At 36.5% G+C, this 17,509-nt stretch overlaps 3 protein-coding genes across 9 annotated transcripts in view; 1 reads left to right on the top strand and 2 right to left on the bottom strand.

Moving 5' to 3' along the window:
• jmy (junction mediating and regulatory protein, p53 cofactor) overlaps positions 1–17,325 on the top strand; it is a 46,318-nt gene extending 28,993 nt beyond the window's left edge. The window contains exons 3-11 of one of the 7 annotated variants that reach the window (XM_022676670.2): positions 3,028–3,178; positions 3,624–3,793; positions 4,538–4,703; positions 5,479–5,526; positions 5,711–5,898; positions 6,802–6,885; positions 8,070–8,156; positions 8,749–9,277; positions 10,841–17,325. In XM_022676670.2, coding sequence (XP_022532391.2) covers positions 3,028–3,178; positions 3,624–3,793; positions 4,538–4,703; positions 5,479–5,526; positions 5,711–5,898; positions 6,802–6,885; positions 8,070–8,156; positions 8,749–9,277; positions 10,841–11,151 — 1,734 coding nt within the window. In that variant the 3' untranslated portion in view covers positions 11,152–17,325. Of the gene's footprint in view, positions 1–3,027; positions 3,179–3,623; positions 3,794–4,537; positions 4,704–5,478; positions 5,527–5,710; positions 5,899–6,801; positions 6,886–8,066; positions 8,157–8,748; positions 9,278–10,840 lie in introns of all 7 variants that reach the window. The other 6 variants (XM_022676671.2, XM_022676669.2, XM_022676675.2 and 3 more) reach the window with 6 other exon arrangements.
• The window catches only part of sema4d (sema domain, immunoglobulin domain (Ig), transmembrane domain (TM) and short cytoplasmic domain, (semaphorin) 4D), a 266,298-nt gene that overhangs the window by 115,465 nt on the left and 133,324 nt on the right, over positions 1–17,509 (bottom strand). The window lies entirely within an intron of this gene.
• The window catches only part of LOC103035651 (homer scaffold protein 1), a 263,702-nt gene that overhangs the window by 212,922 nt on the left and 33,271 nt on the right, over positions 1–17,509 (bottom strand). The gene's annotated exons all lie outside the window — the stretch shown is intronic.

Here is a 17,509-nt window from a genome sequence, read left to right as displayed (position 1 = left end):
TAAACTATAAAACGTTCCCATATGAACTTGCTTTCTTTGCATTATTTGAGGTCTGAAAGCTCTGCATCTTTTTTTTTATTTTTTATTTCAGACATTTCTCTAAAATTGTTTGCAAATAAATGCTCTAAATATATTTATTTAGAATTTGGGAGAAATGTTGTCTGTAGTTTATAGAATAAAACAACAATGTTCATTTTACTCAAACATAAACCTATAAATAGCAAAATCAGAGAAACTGATTCAGAAACTGAAGTGCTCTCTTAATTTTTCTCCAGAGCTAACATTATGGGATAATGGGTGTAGAACCAGTTAAGTGGTTATAATGTTAAATAGAGGTTCTCAAAGTTTGTGGTGTAAAATAACAGAGTTAACTCCCAGTGTGTGACGTGAGTGTGAGCTCACGCAGAGAAAAGCAGATGGCAGGTTGGGACTATGTCGTCATAAAAGAGTGGCAGGTGCTCGAGCTGCTGGGGGATGATGTGGTATCGTGTCATGGTTGGTCTGAATGGTAATCATAGCCTTCCTGAGTTTCTGGCCACGCCCCTCTTGGAGCTAACACCTGTGGTCACAGACACGCAACGGTCGCCAGCAGATCATCCTTACACACTGAATTATACATGACACACACACACACACCATTTCCACCTTATTATACCTAACAAAAGGAAGACAATGGAAGACTAAAGAAAGGATGATGGGTAATATGGGTGTGCTGGAGTATAAAGGTATGGAGGACAGAAGATAAAAGTATTTAAAGCATTGTGTCACCAGGCTGTTCTTCTCCTCTGAGGCTCATTATTAGCTCTATTAGCTCAATTCAGACGTTTTAAGCTTCCTTTCCAACTCCACTTCCTCGTTTTCGAGACTGAATTTAGGAATTCTAGTAAAATAATTTCTGTAATGCAGTAAAAAAAAGCAGGGGTGTAAGAAAATATTGATATGTGAAAGTATGATGATATTTTGTTTATTGTTATTTCGATTTTAAGAAGAAATCGTTTTTAATTAATAGTTTACTTGTAAAATTAGTATCAGAAAACGACTTATTTAGTGTTGTGTTTGAAACTCCACCCACTATATAGTTAACTTTTTTTACTCCCATTTTAAACATATTTGGGCTTTTGTTCTTTGTTTCTTATAAAAAAATAGGGTATTACAAAGTGTGTATCCTGCTTTTGCTGGAGTAACTACTGTAGTCTCGATTGTTAAGGAAAGGGGGAGGGAGCGATAGAATTTTGGCTATTGGTTATGAATATTCATACATGCAAACATTTGCCTCTGATTGGTATTGCGAGGCAGTGAGATGGACAACAGTTAAAAATGTTTTAAAATAAAGACATTTCTACACTAATAACAGTCTTTACAATGTCTTATGTTACTTTACAACATGTGTAATAATGCCCTGATAAGTGCAGTTCAGCCACTGACCTCTGTAAAACACCAAATCCACCGGAGATCCTATTTAAACCTATAGTTACTTACACACAGAGGTGGGTAGTCCAGGTCCAGTAAGTAAAAATCCATTGAGTTTTACTTTTAACTAGTGTAAACAGATCTGATTCTAATGGGTATAAAAGTTCCAGAACTTGTCTGCATGTAAATATTTCTTGACGCAATAAATGAAGCAGCACCTGATGATCTTTAGTTCAGGTCTGATATGTAATACACCAGGCATTCTGTTCTGCATGAATGTATAAAAATGCATAAAAATGTGAAATATGTTTGTGTTCAGATATTTGATCATCTGCAGACAGCATGTGCTGCTGGAATACGTTGCCAGATATGTGAATTCTACTGTGATCTCAAATAAGATACCTGAGCTATGAGGTCGTGTCTGAATCACAGGACTCACTTTCTCACTCCTGCTCACTTTCCTTCACTTTTTTTTGTGCTTTTCTGTCTGCCCCTCCCCTCCCCCTCCCCCATACATAGATGCAGCGACTCTGTAAAGCGTGTGTTTGAGAAATTAATATAAAATCTTTAAGAACCCTCATGGGAGTGGGAATTTTCCTACACTTGAGTATTGCAGTGATAAGAGCGCTCTCTCTTTCTCTCTCTCTCTCTCTCTCTCTCTCTCTCTCTCTCTCTTTCTGTGAGTGTGTGTGAGTGTGTGTGAGTGTGTGTGTGTTGGTCTGCACACGTGATCTACTGTAAGCTGCAGCAGCATCTGTTTTACATTACAGTGTGGATGCTGTATTCATACAGGGTCTGTGTGGATATGAACATTTTTGCACATTCTGTTCCACACACACACACACACATTCCAGTTCAGTTTGCACACCTGTTTTAGTGTATTCTGATTTCTAAGAAAGTGGAAGAAGAAAGTAAATAGATGAGTATGAGCTGTATACCTCGCTTCACTCTACCTCACTTATTGAGGTATTGATTATAATATACCTTAACTATCGTTGACCAGTTTCATATTAATGCTTATTGTATTTTAGGGCTGCAGCTATCGATTATTTTAGTATTTGAGTATCTACTGAAAAATCGATTCGTTTAATCGAGTAATCGGATAAAACATAAAATAAGAGATTTCATAAAATAAAAAAAATTTACTTAATAATGAATGACCAATTGGTTTAATTTTAAATTCACAACATACATTTCCACATTGCAAACACAAATACAAATAAATAAATCACAAAACAGACAAGTAATAAATTAATAAATAATAATTTAATAAATTAAGTTAAATTATTTCAGCTTAGCATTTCTTGTAAGTATTAAATACCCTCCGCTCCACCTCCTCCACTTCCTGCTTCCTGTGCGGGGGTGATGTAGCTGTTTCACATTAAGAGTCCCCGCTAAATTCCGTGCTCTGCGTTTTAAAATTAATTAAACGATTATTTCAGGCACAAAAAATTATTCGATCAATTTTTTAAATCGAGTTTTACTCTAATTACTCGAGTAATCGTTTCACATCTATTGTATTGTCAGGTTGTTGCCAAAGCACAAAACAAACTGGTCTATAAACCAATCACGGCATCATGTGTAAGTGTGTAAGCTGTGTGTTTCTCTGCTGTGCAGATTTCTCTGGAGACGGAGTATCTGGGGCCGAGGCGAGTGGACGCACTGAGACGTGAGGATGAGGACTGGCAGAGGAAGGCCCACACCGCTGTTCTCTCCATCCAGGACCTCACCGTCAAGTATTTTGAGACCACAGCGCGGGCACAGAAAGGTACGGCATACGTCTATTATCTTTCTGAGCTAGCGTGGCTAGAGTGGTTAGCAGCTAATGCTAATACTGCTCCAGCCTTAGTGCTGGAGAAACTTTACTGAAACTGTATACCTGTATAACTATGTACTTCAGTGGAGTATCTTTACTGCTCCTTAATACCTGACTGATAGAATTCATACATAAGGTGCACTGAGGACTGCAAGATTTTAAGTTTAAAAAATACGGTAATCTTTTACATGCTCTGTGCAATTACACATTCTCACCAGAGAGGTCTCCAAATCCACGAAACTTACACTTTTTAATCTGCTGTTGAAAAAAAAAAAAAAAAAATATATATATATATATATATATATATATATATATATATATATATATATATATATATATATATATATATATATATATATATATATGAGACACTAACCTGTGTGTGTGTGTGTTTCAGTGATGTATGAGCGCATGCGTGCAGATCAGAGGAAGTTTGGTAAAGCTGCGTGGGGAGCTGCAGTGGAACGCATGGAGAAATTGCAATACGCCGTTTCCAAGGAAACGCTGCAGCTGATGCGCGCCAAAGAGATCTGTCTGGAACAGAGAAAACACGGCCTGAGAGAGGAGGTACCATAAACACAGGAGCAATCATTATATTTACACAGTAATCACGTGTAATTATTATGCATAGCATTATTCTTTAAAACAGGAATATACTTTTATTTATGAATATATTTCTTTCTTTAATTTTTATTTTTACCAAATTGAAAACGTCTGGAATATAATCAAGAGGAAGATGGATGATCACAAACCATCAAACCACCAAACTGAACTGCTTGAATTTTTGCACCAGGAGTAAAGCAGCATAAAGTTATCCAAAAGCAGTGTGTAAGACTGGTGGAGGAGAACATGATGCCAAGATGCATAAAAAAAACTTTGATTAAAAACCAACCAGGGTTATTCCACCAAATATTGATTATTTCTGAACTCTTAAAACTTTATGAATATAAACTTGTTTTCTTTGCATTATTTGAGGTCTGAAAGCTCTGCATCTTTTTTGTTATTTCAGTCATTTCTCATTTTCTGTAAATAAATGCTCTAAATGGGAATATTTTTATTAGGAATTTGGGAGAAATGTTGTCTGTAGTTTATAGAATAAAACAACAATGTTCATTTTACTCAAACATAAACCTATACATAGCAAAATCAGAGAAACTGATTCAGAAACTGAAGTCCTCTCTTCATGTTTTCCAGAGCTGTATATTTAATTTAAAAAATCGCATTTTAACTGTATTATAAATGTATTTGAGTTAACTGTTAATGCCGAGTAGTTTAGTTTAATCTTCTGAAACTCCTCTGTTTGTGTCTCAGATGCAGGGTCTGCAGGGAGGCGAGGATGCGATGGCACGTTTGGACCAGTTGGAGGCGCTGTACTATGAGCTGCAGCTGCAGCTGTATGAGATCCAGTTTGAGATCCTGAAGTATGAGGAGCTGCTGCTGACGGCTCAGCTGCAGAGTCTGCGCAGACAGATGACGGGTTAGTCATATTCATAATCATATTAGTGATTTTATTTGGTCAGATCACATTTCAATAATCAGAGATGGATCTCCACCGCAATTTAGGGTGTTTTCACACCCTAGAGAACGTGATCCGGTTTTGATCTGACCCAGCTATCAAATATACTCTTATACTTTTATTTAAGCTAAACTGCTGATAAAGCACAGTTTAATCTGATACATATAAGCCAGATAGTGCTAATTACATTACTCTGCTGCTCCATGCTGTTTACATGTGCATTATGTGCTGCGTTCACTGCTCACAGAATTTCATTTTCCAGCAGGACTCGGCACTCTGCCCACATAATATTCTATTTTTCTAAAACACTGATTTTTCATGGTTTTCATTGGCTGTAATCCATAATCATTACCAAGAAAAGAAATAAACTCTTAAAATAGATCACTCTGTGTGTCTAATACATCTATATAATATATGAGTTTTTCACATTTTACAAACTGAATTACTGAAATAAAGTAACTTTACAATGATATTCTAATTCTTTGAGATGCAAAAATATATACTGTTTTATGGGAAATCTAACCAATTTTTTTTTTTATTAATGCCCCAGGTTATCATTGTTAGCATTTTCACAATGATACCAGTTTCTAACACATTATACAGTACTTTTTATATTTTTTACATGGTCCACAGAACTTCTGATCACAGAAGTTGGGCTGTACTTTGTGTGTGACTGAATAAATGAAACACAAACAGATAGAAGTGATAATAATCTGTATAATACTGCTGCTTTTAGTACTGTTGATGTGTGGGGCAGCCATCTTGGATTCTGATCTCTGGAACGGTGAGCTTCTCCTCACTTTTACATTTGAATTCTGACTTGAATTTCCTGCTTCAAACTCGAATATCTGGCATCCGAGTTTAAACAGAACACAGCTTTATTTTTTTTATATTGTTTTTTCTTGTTTTTGTACCCAAAACGTTTTATTTTGTTGTTTTTGTGTTGTGTTTTGTTGTCTGCTCTACAGAGAGGCAGGACGAGGTGGTTTATTACGACACGTACGAGAGTCCTGATGCCATGCAAGCCACCGACGACTCCTCAGCAACCATCCAGCCTCTCCGAGACGATCTGACCGTGCTGCAGCAGAGGACGCGGCAGCTGGAGGCCAGGAGGGGACGCATTACCGCCAAGAAAGCCTACCTCAAAAACAAAAAGGTGCTGACCAATCACAGAACTGCTGCACTAATCACTTGCAGGGTTCATACGGTGAAGAAAAACCTGGAAAAGTCATGGAATTTTTTAAAAAGTGCAATTTCTAGGCCTGGATACGATTTGGAAAAATTAAAATACCCAGAAAGTTTTGAAAAAGTCATGGAAATTTGGTCTACAATAGGGCTGCAACGATTAGTCGATATAATCGACAATGTCAATTCAAAAAAATTGTCGACTTCAGATTTTTTATTGTCAACTAATCATTAATTTTCAGTATTATTTAAAGTACTGTGAACAGAAACACAACAGATCTTTCATTTCCTCACTAAATAGCAGCACTTTCCACATTTAAATGGCATTTAAATGTTCTGGACTTTTTTACTGAATTTGAATCTTATTTTAGCTGTTTCTATTATTTTAAACTAGAGAGAAATAAGGTTAAAAAAATAATTGGCTAATTGAAAAAATAATCGAATCGGCAGATTAGTCGAATTATAATCACCAAAATAATCATCAGTTGCAGCCCTACTCTACAAATTTTTGTGTTTCTGTTTATCAATGGAAATCTATTTTTAAATAGAAAACAAATATGTGAGCTCAGAGGAAATTCAGTAATTTAGCCCAATTACACAATTGAGCTCTTAAGGTCTACTCTAATCAATTTTGATTATAGTTTTAGTTGATTTTTGTTTTTATTGTTTTTCTGCACTGATGTTTTAAAAATCGTATGGTCATAAAAAAACATTTGCAAAAAAAACATTTTGGTATGAATTCGGCACTTGGGTGGAGAAAATATGCTTTAGATTAAAATGCTTTGAATGTTTTTGTTAGTCAGAGCCGGTTCTTGTGCTGAAGAAGGTTAAACTCTGTAATTATAACTTCTGACTGGAGTCGTTTGTTCTTTAGGAAATCTGCATCGTCAATCACACCCAGAAACTGCAGCAGAGGCAGAGCAGCCAGGGCTTCGACTCCCAGCAAGCATTGCGGCAGGTGAGTGATTTTAGGGTGACTTTGTCTTCTGATTATGATCAAATTTTGCCACAAAACTTGATGCTGTCCTGTGGTTATCTTACAGTCTGATCCGATTTTCTGATTTTGAGACCTCCTGGATTGTGATTTGAGCATGTTCTAAATTGAAAGGGATTTTATTGTGTTTACGGTGGTTTTACACCTAATTTGTTTGGTCTGGACTAATAAACTACTTTTTACTGTTTTTATCAAAAGAAAAATTCACACTGTTCTCATAATTTCCCATTATATATCTACTAGATACAGATTATATCTGTCCAGTATCATTTATTTTACTTTAATCCTGGATATATGGAGATATTTGGTAGTATTATTATTAGTATCATGACATTCTTGATTATTGAGTTCTGTTACAAATCTGATAAAAATTATTATATTTTTTAATATCTCAGTTAGGGGATTGCCATATTATATCATATACAATAATAAAATGTTATTTTCATTTTGTTGCAGAAGTTTATTCTTGAAATATTTTTTCGATGTTTTCAGTGTTTTGTCATATCGCCAAGAGTATCGTTTCGCAAAAATACCATAAAATATCAAGATATTATTTTAGGGCCATATCGCCCACCGCTAGAATCGTGCCCAAGCACCATTTAACCAAACCGTTCTTTGCTGCGGGACAAATCTGCGCTCGAAGGGAAGCAGATTCTGGCAGGGAGGCATAATTGGGCACAACACCTGTGAACTCTCCCACGAGGGGTGTAAGGTCATATTATTAGTATATCAAAGAATCATGATTTATTGTTTTTGCAATACTGTATACATTTTCAAAAACGCTGTATTGCTGTTTAATAAGTTTACCGTATTTTTTGGGTTATAAGGTGCACTTAAAATCGATTAATTTTCTTCAATTGACAGTGCGCCTTATGTATGAAAATAGACTGAAAACAGACCATTTACCATTTACATTTACTAGATCCCACTATTACAGATGGATAAAAAGTAATATTTTCTTTTATGCTGACATAAAAGAAAACCAAATATGAAAGTGTATTTTAATTTTATTTCTCCAATTACCATTCTCTTGCCTTCTACAAACTTCTACAAACCAATCTGTATCAAGTATTAGGGAGGCAGGTGGAGGAAAATGACATTAGATTTTATATATGAATAATCAGGTTGTATATATTTCTCTGCAGCAGGATGAAGAGGAGGAGGAGGAGGTGAGGAATACCCGGGTCAGTCAAGAGAGACAGAAAACCCTCGACAGACTGCGCAGCTTTAAACAGGTTCAGCATCTCTCTCTCTCTCGGGCTTATAATGACATTTGATCAGGTTTAGCAGAACGTGCATAGGCTCGGGCTGGATCTAAGCTCTTTCTTGTTTAACTACTCTAGCAGGCTCTAGGAACTTTGAGTGAGAAAAAATATAGTTAGCGCTAACTTACTAGCTTACTATAACTTGCAGTGAACAAGGGTGTTTTTTGAAGGTTTTGGGAAAGGGGTGCACAGCAGTTCTCACGATTCACCGTACTAACTCAACTAATCGATTATTAAATTAATCGCCAACTATTATAATAATCGATTTAATCAGTTAGTTGTTGAACGCTGCAGTAATTCATGCTATTCTTGTTTCAGTCAGTGGTTGGTCTCCTCTTTTTTTTGTCCAAAAGTTGTCCAAAAAAGCTTTTATTTTGTCGTATCTGATATTTTCGATCAGTTCAGGGACATTAGTAGCATTATTTTGAAGCCCTGATTGGGAAACTTGCTTTTTATCAGATAATAATGATGTTTTATGAATTGAGAAGATAAAAATCTGTGATCTCTAACCTGAAACTGATCTTTCTTTCCTTTCTCCGTTCTCCTCTCCTCCTCTCCTCAGCGCTACCCAGGCCAAGTCACCCTGAAGTCCACGCGGCTTCGGCTAGCGTACGCCAGGAAGAAGAATGGCTCGGCTTTGCCCCCTACACCTGTGAAAGTGGACCAGCCCCAGACTCAGGTGGCCAGTGTTCAGACAGAAGATGCTCCGGCTCCTCTGGTACATTCCACAGATCTGCCCCGACCCGAGGGCTTCTTATCTTTACCCCCAGCCGTCGCCCCCGTCCCCGAGACCCTGGGGCCGTGCTCCTTACCCCCGGCTCGAGAGCTGACCCTGCTGGACTCCTCCACCTCCCCCATCTCTCCTCCGCCTCCTCCTCCACCCCCACCTCCCCCACCACCTCCTCCCTCTCTGGAGGACTCGTCCGTGGAGGGGCAGGGGCAGGCGGGCAGTCCGGTGCGCCAACCCAAAGCGGAGAGCCCCCTCGGCCCGTTCTCCGCCCGATTCTTCGACAGCAGCCAGCTGGTAAACGCCCGGAAAAAACTGAGGAAGACCGCGTCGCTCGAGTCGTCCCAGTGGAGGAGAGGTGAGGGTATGTTCAAGAAGGCTTTTCCTGTACTGTAGAGACAGTTAAAGACAGTTACTCCAACAAAAAACAAGATACACTCTAATACCCTTTATATATCAGAAGAAACGAGTAGGATTTAGTATCAAAATTTATACTAAAAAAAGCACAGACTGAAATGTCCTGGTACTACAGAGTACTGAAAGCTTTAAAAAATAAATAAATAAATAAATAAAAATTTATGCTTAATTTTGATACTTAGCATAAAAAGCACATAAGCATAGCAAACATGGAGAGCACACACAGTGAGGTAAAAGAAGAAAAAAACACGCAAAAGCAGAGAGCGCTTAAAATGAGGTAAACATGTTGAAGTGCTCTAAAGTCTGGATCTATTTCAAAAGAGTCATCCACAACTTTATTTTCCATTAAAATATTCGACACAGTCGCTGTGAGGAAGTCTCTCAAGTGCCATCTCTCTCTCTCTCTCTCTCTCTCTCTTTGTTTCTCTCTCTCTCTCTTTGTTTCTTTCTCTCTCTCTAGTCTGAGAAAAAATATATTACAGTAAAAAAGGATTGTCTGCCAGACATAAACAACACTACCAGCATTTATAAAATGAATCATGATTTTAATTCTTTTTTTAAGTAATTGACGCCACTAATATAGTTTAATTATATAGCCAATAATATAGCCAATTTAATTGTGATTCTTTTATTAACATATAAATACCCATTAATAAATGCTTTAGAAAGAAATATGTGCACTGTTTAATATTTGCGCTCAAGTAAATAAAATATATACCTTAAATAACTAGTTTCTGTAAATATACCGAGCATCCAATTATTATTTAAGACCTTTAAGAAGTGAAGGCTGTTACAATTCACATTGTAATAGCCTTTTACAAACACATTTTTGAATAAAGCAGTTTATTATGGTTATAGTCACAATTGGAGGAGTGGGGTGATTTGTATTTATCGCTTTGCATTGTTTTGTGATTATTTAAAAAAAGGTTATCGAAAAAAGTATTGTTTTGGCGTCGGAATTGTTGTTGTATTTCTTGATGGCGATCAAATTTTTTACAGATTTGTTTTCCCACAGATTTCCAGTAGAGATAGTAGACTACAGAGTATCTAAAAATGTATTTTTATATTATACACTATCAAATTTAAAGGATTGTATTGGTATCGAACATTTTAAAACGATACCCTGCTCTACAAACAATGAAATGAGCATCACTCCCAATACTTTTATTTATCTTTTTAACTTCAATCTCCTCTTTTCTCCATAGTGAGCTCTGGAAATAGACGAGGTTCTGACCAGCCTACTTACCAAAGACCCAATTTATTGATTATTAAATTAGTCGCAAACTATTTTAATTATCGGTTTAATCAATAAGTTGTTGAGCGCTGCAGTAACTCATCTAATTACTCCTCTTTTTTTGTCTCCTCCTATGTGAGATTTTTTATTAGTGCAGGGACATTAGTAGCATTTGTAGACACCCAGCTCTAGAAACAATAAAATGAGTATCTGTCTCAGTGGTATTATATGGTTTTATATCGTCCGTGTAACTTCACTCTCCTCCTCTCTCCACAGCGAGCTCTCCGATGGACGAGGTTCTGGCGAGTCTGAAGCGAGGAAGCTTCCACCTGCGTAAAGCCGAGCTGCGCATCCTCGCCCCCGACCCGGACGAGGACGACGGGAACAACATCCTGGCTCAGATCAGGAAAGGCGTGAAGCTGAGGAAGGTGCGGCGGCAGGAGCAGCGCGGGGCGAGGGGCGGCCTGTCGGACTCCAGCGACCCGCTCACCCGGAGCATCCACGAAGCCCTGCGCCGCATCAAAGAGGCTTCGCCCGAGTCCGAGTCTGAGGACGAGGGGCTGCCCTGCACTGACTGGGAGAGCTAGATCACTTAGAGCATATACTGACGAGCACACACACACACACACACACACACACACACTGCATCCATGTGTACACACTCACACTGATCAAGCATAGTTTTATGACCACAAATTTGTTTCTAAACTCCAAATAACCTGGAAAAAATGAAGAGAGCACTTCAGTTTCTGAATCAGTTTCTCTGATTTTGCTATTTATAGGTTTATGTTTGAGTAAAATGAACATTGTTGTTTTATTCTATAAACTACAGACAACATTTCTCCCAAATTACAAATAAAAATATTCTCATTTAGAGCATTTATTTACAGAAAATGAGAAATGACTGAAACAACAAAAAAGATGCAGAGCTTTTAGACTTTCAATAATGCAAAGAAAACAACAAGTTCATATTCATAAAGTTTTATGAGTTTTAATCACAGGTTTAATTTTAATGTATCTTGGCATCATGTTCTCCTCCACCAGTCTTACACACTGCTTTTGGATAACTTAATGCTGCTTTACTCCTGGTGCAAAAAATTAAGCAGTTCAGTTTGGTGGTTTGATGGTTTGTGATCATCCATCTTCCTCTTGATTATATTCCAGAGGTTTTAAATTTTTCTAAAATCAAAGAAATTCATCATTTTTAATAAGTGATCTCTTATTTTTTATAGCTGTATAAATCAGTGGATCTGATAATTGGAGATTGTGTGTAGAAACAAGGATTTGGTTATAATGCTTAATGCTTGATGTTAGATCAGTGTACACACACACACACACACACACACTATAAAAACACGCAAAATTACCAGATCACACAAATAAAAAAAAACAAAAAACAACGAATCCTGAAAGAGTTTGACCTGCTTGGTTTTACACACACTCTGTTCACTCAGCACAGTCTCAGCTCTGATGTGAAGGAAGAATAAAGGTTCAGTACATCGTTTGGAAGCCGTTTACTTTAGGGTGTTGGGTATGTCTTTACCTCAACGTGAAGCTCGACATCTGCTTTTCTGTTATTTAAAAAATCACCCAAACACCCCCACACACCCCAGCTCAGCCTACTGACCCCACACACACACACACACACACACACACTCGCTGTATCAAGATTCCAGAACAAAAGTCCTGTTCCTTTTCTCACTCTGAGTCCATCCTCCGTCAGTCCAGCCGCCGGTTCTGAAGAGTTGATCTGTTTTAAATGTTCGTTTCCTCGTTTCTGTAGAATCATGAAACGATGCTTTTTCTCAAATATTCTAAATTAACATCACGAATTTAGACTTATAGCAGCATCTGTTGCAGAACTTCTCAACCCTGCTTTTGGAGGCCCACTGCTCTGCTCTAACCTGATCCAAACAATCAGCTCTTTAACGGCCCATTCGTCTTATTATCTCATTATTATTATATTTTATCTTATTATTATTATTTAATAAATTAGATTATTTTACCCAATTTTCACCACAATGTGGCAAGGACTATGAGAAATGTATTACATTTCAGTTTAGCTTCAATATTTATTAATGTAATTCATAAATTTGAATTGAAGCTCTAACTTTTTATCAGCTGCATTTTGTGTATTTTAATTCACAAATACCTGACTTTAGAAACGTATTTAATAACATAATTAATAAAAAAAATATGTTTAAAAATAACCTAAGATTCTCAGATTTTTCAAATTTGGATCCATACATTTTTTTTAGATCCATTAGTTTAAATCTATCTACTATATGTTTGACGTCTGGCCTAAATTCGTATTTCTAATGGTTAATTTAAATATATGTTACATTTATATATTTTTTTTATCTTAAAATTGATTTATCTCATTTTTTTATATATTTATTTTAAATGTATTTTTTTTTTCAAAGCTAGTTTCACCATCTCACAAGTTCAAAACATAAAAAAAGCTTTGTTAAAATTCAGATTTTGGCTGCTGATGTTTTGATAGCGAAAAAAACAGCCCGTTATAGATTTGAAGTGAGTGTGTTTATTAATGCTAAAAAAGCAGGAAAGCACTAAAATGTGCAGAGCAGTGGATCTCATGAAACAGGTTTGAGAAACATTTTAAACATCAGATCTGTAGACTTTTTAAAGGCGTTACAGACGAGTTTCTCCATAAGATCAGTTCAGACAGATGATTTAGTGCTTCATGATTATAATTCCCTGTGCTTCAGACTCCGCCTCCCAGCTGGAACCTGTGTTTAGTGGTTTTTCTTGCTCCCAGTTTGGATGCTGGTGAATTCCCTGGCTGTGCTTCTCCTCTTCCTCCTCCTCTTCTTTGTCTGGTTGTGATCAGAATCGAGAGAACATGTTTGGGGGAGGCTTTAATGGAGCCTTTTTTTTTGTTTTTTATTTACTTTATTATTATTGTTTACTGACCTTTTCTCCAGCGTTTATAGGGTATATATCTTTTAGCTCACTGGTTATGGTTTAATGAAAGGGCCGAGGGCCTTTTTATATTAGTAGTGATGCACTGGTGCCACCTACAGTCAACATCTTTTACTTACACCGTTCACGAGTGCCGCCTTGTTGTTTCATATTAGTTTTTTTTGTTTGTTTGTTTAAGTTTTTTTTTAAAGCTTGATTTTTAACTGTTTTTTTAATTATCTGAATATATATGTACTCATGTTTTTTTTCTTTTTTTTTTGGTTATTTAGCTTGGTGTGTGTTTGTGTTTTTTTTCCCCGTCCTTTTCTCAGTTTGGTCTGATCTGTTGGATTGAGATGTATTTGTAATATTTCACTTGTTTTTGCTCGTTTTTGTCTGAGTTTGACCAGTTTTCTGTGCAGGATTTTAACGCTGAACTCCACACATTCTGCCTGTGAACCGCCTGAAGCACAGCAACATGTTTATTTTTATTTTAGCAGGTTTACAGATCTTTAATTCGTGGTCCACTTCTTATCTGATGTTTGGACCAAAAGATATGTTTGGTTCCTGGTTAGAGCAGCCATAGATATTCTGGGGTGTGACATGTTTACCTAAAAAAAAAAATCCCAGAGCCTTTTATGATGTGGATTCAGCCAGTAAACTCGTCTCTTATCTCTCTAAAGCTCTATCTGGACGGGATTAGTTTCTCAGGGGGACGTCAGTGATAAATATTTCATACTTTTACTATATAAAAGTGATGAAACTCCTGCATCCGGACTGCAGTTGTAAAAACAGAAGGACCAATCCATTTTTTTTAGGCTTTTTTTCTCGGTCACATGGCATTGCGGAGTTCAGTAGCTCCTCCATTTCCACTAGCTGTTGTGTTTTTAACGTGGATCTCCGTGGAAACCGTGGCGCACCCAAAATGTAACTATGGTGAGTGGCAGTGGACAAATATCTATTTTATTAAAGGCGAGGAGACGAAACTCAGAGATGTGCGTCCGGACGGGACTAAAATTACCGGAGGAGCACAGAGTTCAGAGAAGAACAGTAGATAATTCAGCCTGTAATTTTTTGATCTCAGAGGACGTCTGAGAAAAACACCTACATGATCGTTCTGGACAGGAATAAAATGACAGAGGATAAAAAAAAAAACATAAAAGAGAAAATAACCCAGAACCCCCTGAGAAACTAATCCCATCCGGATAGTGCTTTAGAAGAAAGTCTGATTCTCACATTTATTCTGTTTGTTTATCTTATAAGAACGTATAAGTTTAACACACCTAGATAGACCTTCTGGTTTGTGCTGAGGTGTTTCACTTCTAATAATAAACACCAATCAGCCATAACATTAACACCACCTTATTGGTTTTACACCTTCTGTCTATATCTCATCAGCTCCACTGATCACATAAAGGACACTTTATAGTAGGTTGTATAATAATTACAGAAAAACGCAGACGTAAACAGCTCTGGAAAAGAACTAAGAAACCACATCAGTTTCTCTGATTTTGCTATTTATAGGTTTATGTTTGAGTAAAATGAACATTGTTGTTTTATTCTATAAACTACAGACAACATTTCTCCCAAATTACAAATAAATATATTCGCATTAAGAGCATTTATTTCTAGCAGAAAATGAGAAATGGCTGAAATAAAAAAAAGATGCAGAGCTTTCAGACCTCAAATAATGCAAAGAAAACAAGTTCATATTCATAAAGTTTTAAGAGTTTATTTGGTGGAATAACCCAAATGGTTTTTAATCTCAGTTTTTGTTTTTATGCATCTTGGCATCATGTTCTCCTCCACCAGTCTTACACACTGCTTTTGGATAACTTTATGCTGCTTTATTCCTGGTGCAAAAATTCAAGCAGTTCAGTTTGGTGGTTTGATGGTTTGTGATCTTCCATCTTCCTCTTGATTATATTCCAGAGTTTTTTTTAGTGCGCTCTTATTTGTATTTTACAGAGCTGTTTGTGTAAATATCTTGATTATCCTATTTTCGTATTTTTAACAATTGCATTCAGTCAGTAATTCAGTAAGTCATTATTATAGAATACAAAGTGCTGCTACTGTGTGTTTATTGGAGCTGATGAGATGTTATGAAGATGAGTGGTGAGTGGTGTTAATGTTTTGGCAGATGGTTGGAGAAGGTCAGTGTGAGAGAGAGTTCACTACAGCGTGGTGAACTCCCGTCTGCAGCATCTCCTGGTGCTCCCGTTCACTATTCTGATAAAGTGAACTGTGGTACAGCGTCTCGCTGACGATGCCTCTGATACTGTACGTCACTAGCGATTAGCTAGCAACCGCACTGTTCCACGCTTACCTTGCACAAGCTGTCGTCCGTGGCTCCGCCCCCCGGCTGGGGGCGGGGCTGCTCTGAGAGGTTAGTATTAAGCTCCACTATAGGAATAGGATCGTGATGCACAGCTGTGTGTGTGTGTGAATATGTTTACCCACAGTTAGGCCTGTCACAATAACTGGACCTCGCTACTGTCCGTTATATTTTTCCTTAGGAAGGAGAGCTAGTACGCCACTTTTTATTTTTTATTTAGTATATTTAAAGTATATGTTTATATTCCGTTTATATTCCTAAGTCTGTATATTTCTTATATTCAAAAGCTCACTGCTCTTTAAAAGGGTGTATTTGCATTATTATGCTATAATATTATCATTTTAATATATTTATATTAAGTAAAATGGTCTTTAAATGACGATAATATTGTTTGTTTATCGCAATTACTAGTGCATCTCAAAAAAATATTATTAGAATATCATTGAAAAAGTTACTTCATTTCAGTAATTCAGTTCAAAATGTGAAAATTATATTTTATTTTATGTTTTGTGTTTTGTTCTTTTATTGTTTATTATTTTGGCGTACAGCCAATGAAAACCCAAAAGTTAGTATCTCAAAAAATTAGATCATTATTAATATTAAGACCAATTAGTACTTTTTGGAGATGCAGATTTCATTTTCCAGCAGGTCTTGGCACACTGCCAAAAGTACCAATTGGTCTTATATAATATTCTAATTTTCTGATACACTGATTATTTTGTTTTAATTGGCTGTAATCCATTATCATTAATCAAAATAAAAAAATAAACGCTTAAAATATATCACTTTCTATGTGTAATACATCATAAATATATAATATTTATTAAAGTTTCACATTTTCAACTGAATTACTAAAATAAAGTAACTTTTATTATTATATACTTAAATTATAATATATATATATATATATATATATATATATATATATATATATATATATTTTTTTTTTTTTAGATGCACCTGTATATTTGGGACAATATATCGCCCAAACAAAAACTATTAAAAATTAGCATATTATTGTTGCAGGCCTAAGTTATTGTGACAGGCCTTCCCACAGTGCACTGCAGCACCTGTGGAACATCAGTACTGTCTGTACGGTGTTGAAGGAACCAGTCCCCAGGTTCAGTCCCCGCTGAGCTGATCTGAGGTCAGTCTTTGCCTTTCAGCCCAAACTGTAGTCGGTTCTACTGTAAGAATCGTGTTGATTTGAAGACTTGAATCTTCCTGGTGGATTTGGATGAGCTCAAGGGGGCGCGGTTTTATTCTAGATGGCTTTGCAGCTGCAGGGAGTGAATGGATGAACCAGCACTCCTCCAGGCTGCGCTTTTATCTGAACACGTTTCCATCATTTGTACTGTATTTAGCATTTTTTTATGATTTAATAACATTTTCCATTTCTTTTATTCATGTTATTCTTAGTGTAAACATTCTATACATTCTATGCATCGCTATCGTCTGTCTTTTTAATCCCAAATCCGTCTCCAATCTGTCACTTTTACTCGTAATGCAACCGACACTACAATTCCAACCCGTCGCCCTTTAGGATATAAAACATTAAGAATTATGTATACGTGACCGGCCCGGATTCAGAATTAGCCCGTCACTAGAAATGTGCAATATTATAATAGAAACTGAAAAATGGATATTTTTCATGTGTATTATAATGTAATGAAACAGAAGAAACCTGA

Source organism: Astyanax mexicanus, chromosome 17 (genome assembly GCF_023375975.1).
Source record: "Astyanax mexicanus isolate ESR-SI-001 chromosome 17, AstMex3_surface, whole genome shotgun sequence".
NCBI classification, from domain to species: Eukaryota; Metazoa; Chordata; class Actinopteri; order Characiformes; family Acestrorhamphidae; genus Astyanax; species Astyanax mexicanus.
Note: the sequence above shows the minus strand (reverse complement) of the source record. Positions and strands in the feature narration are given on the sequence as shown.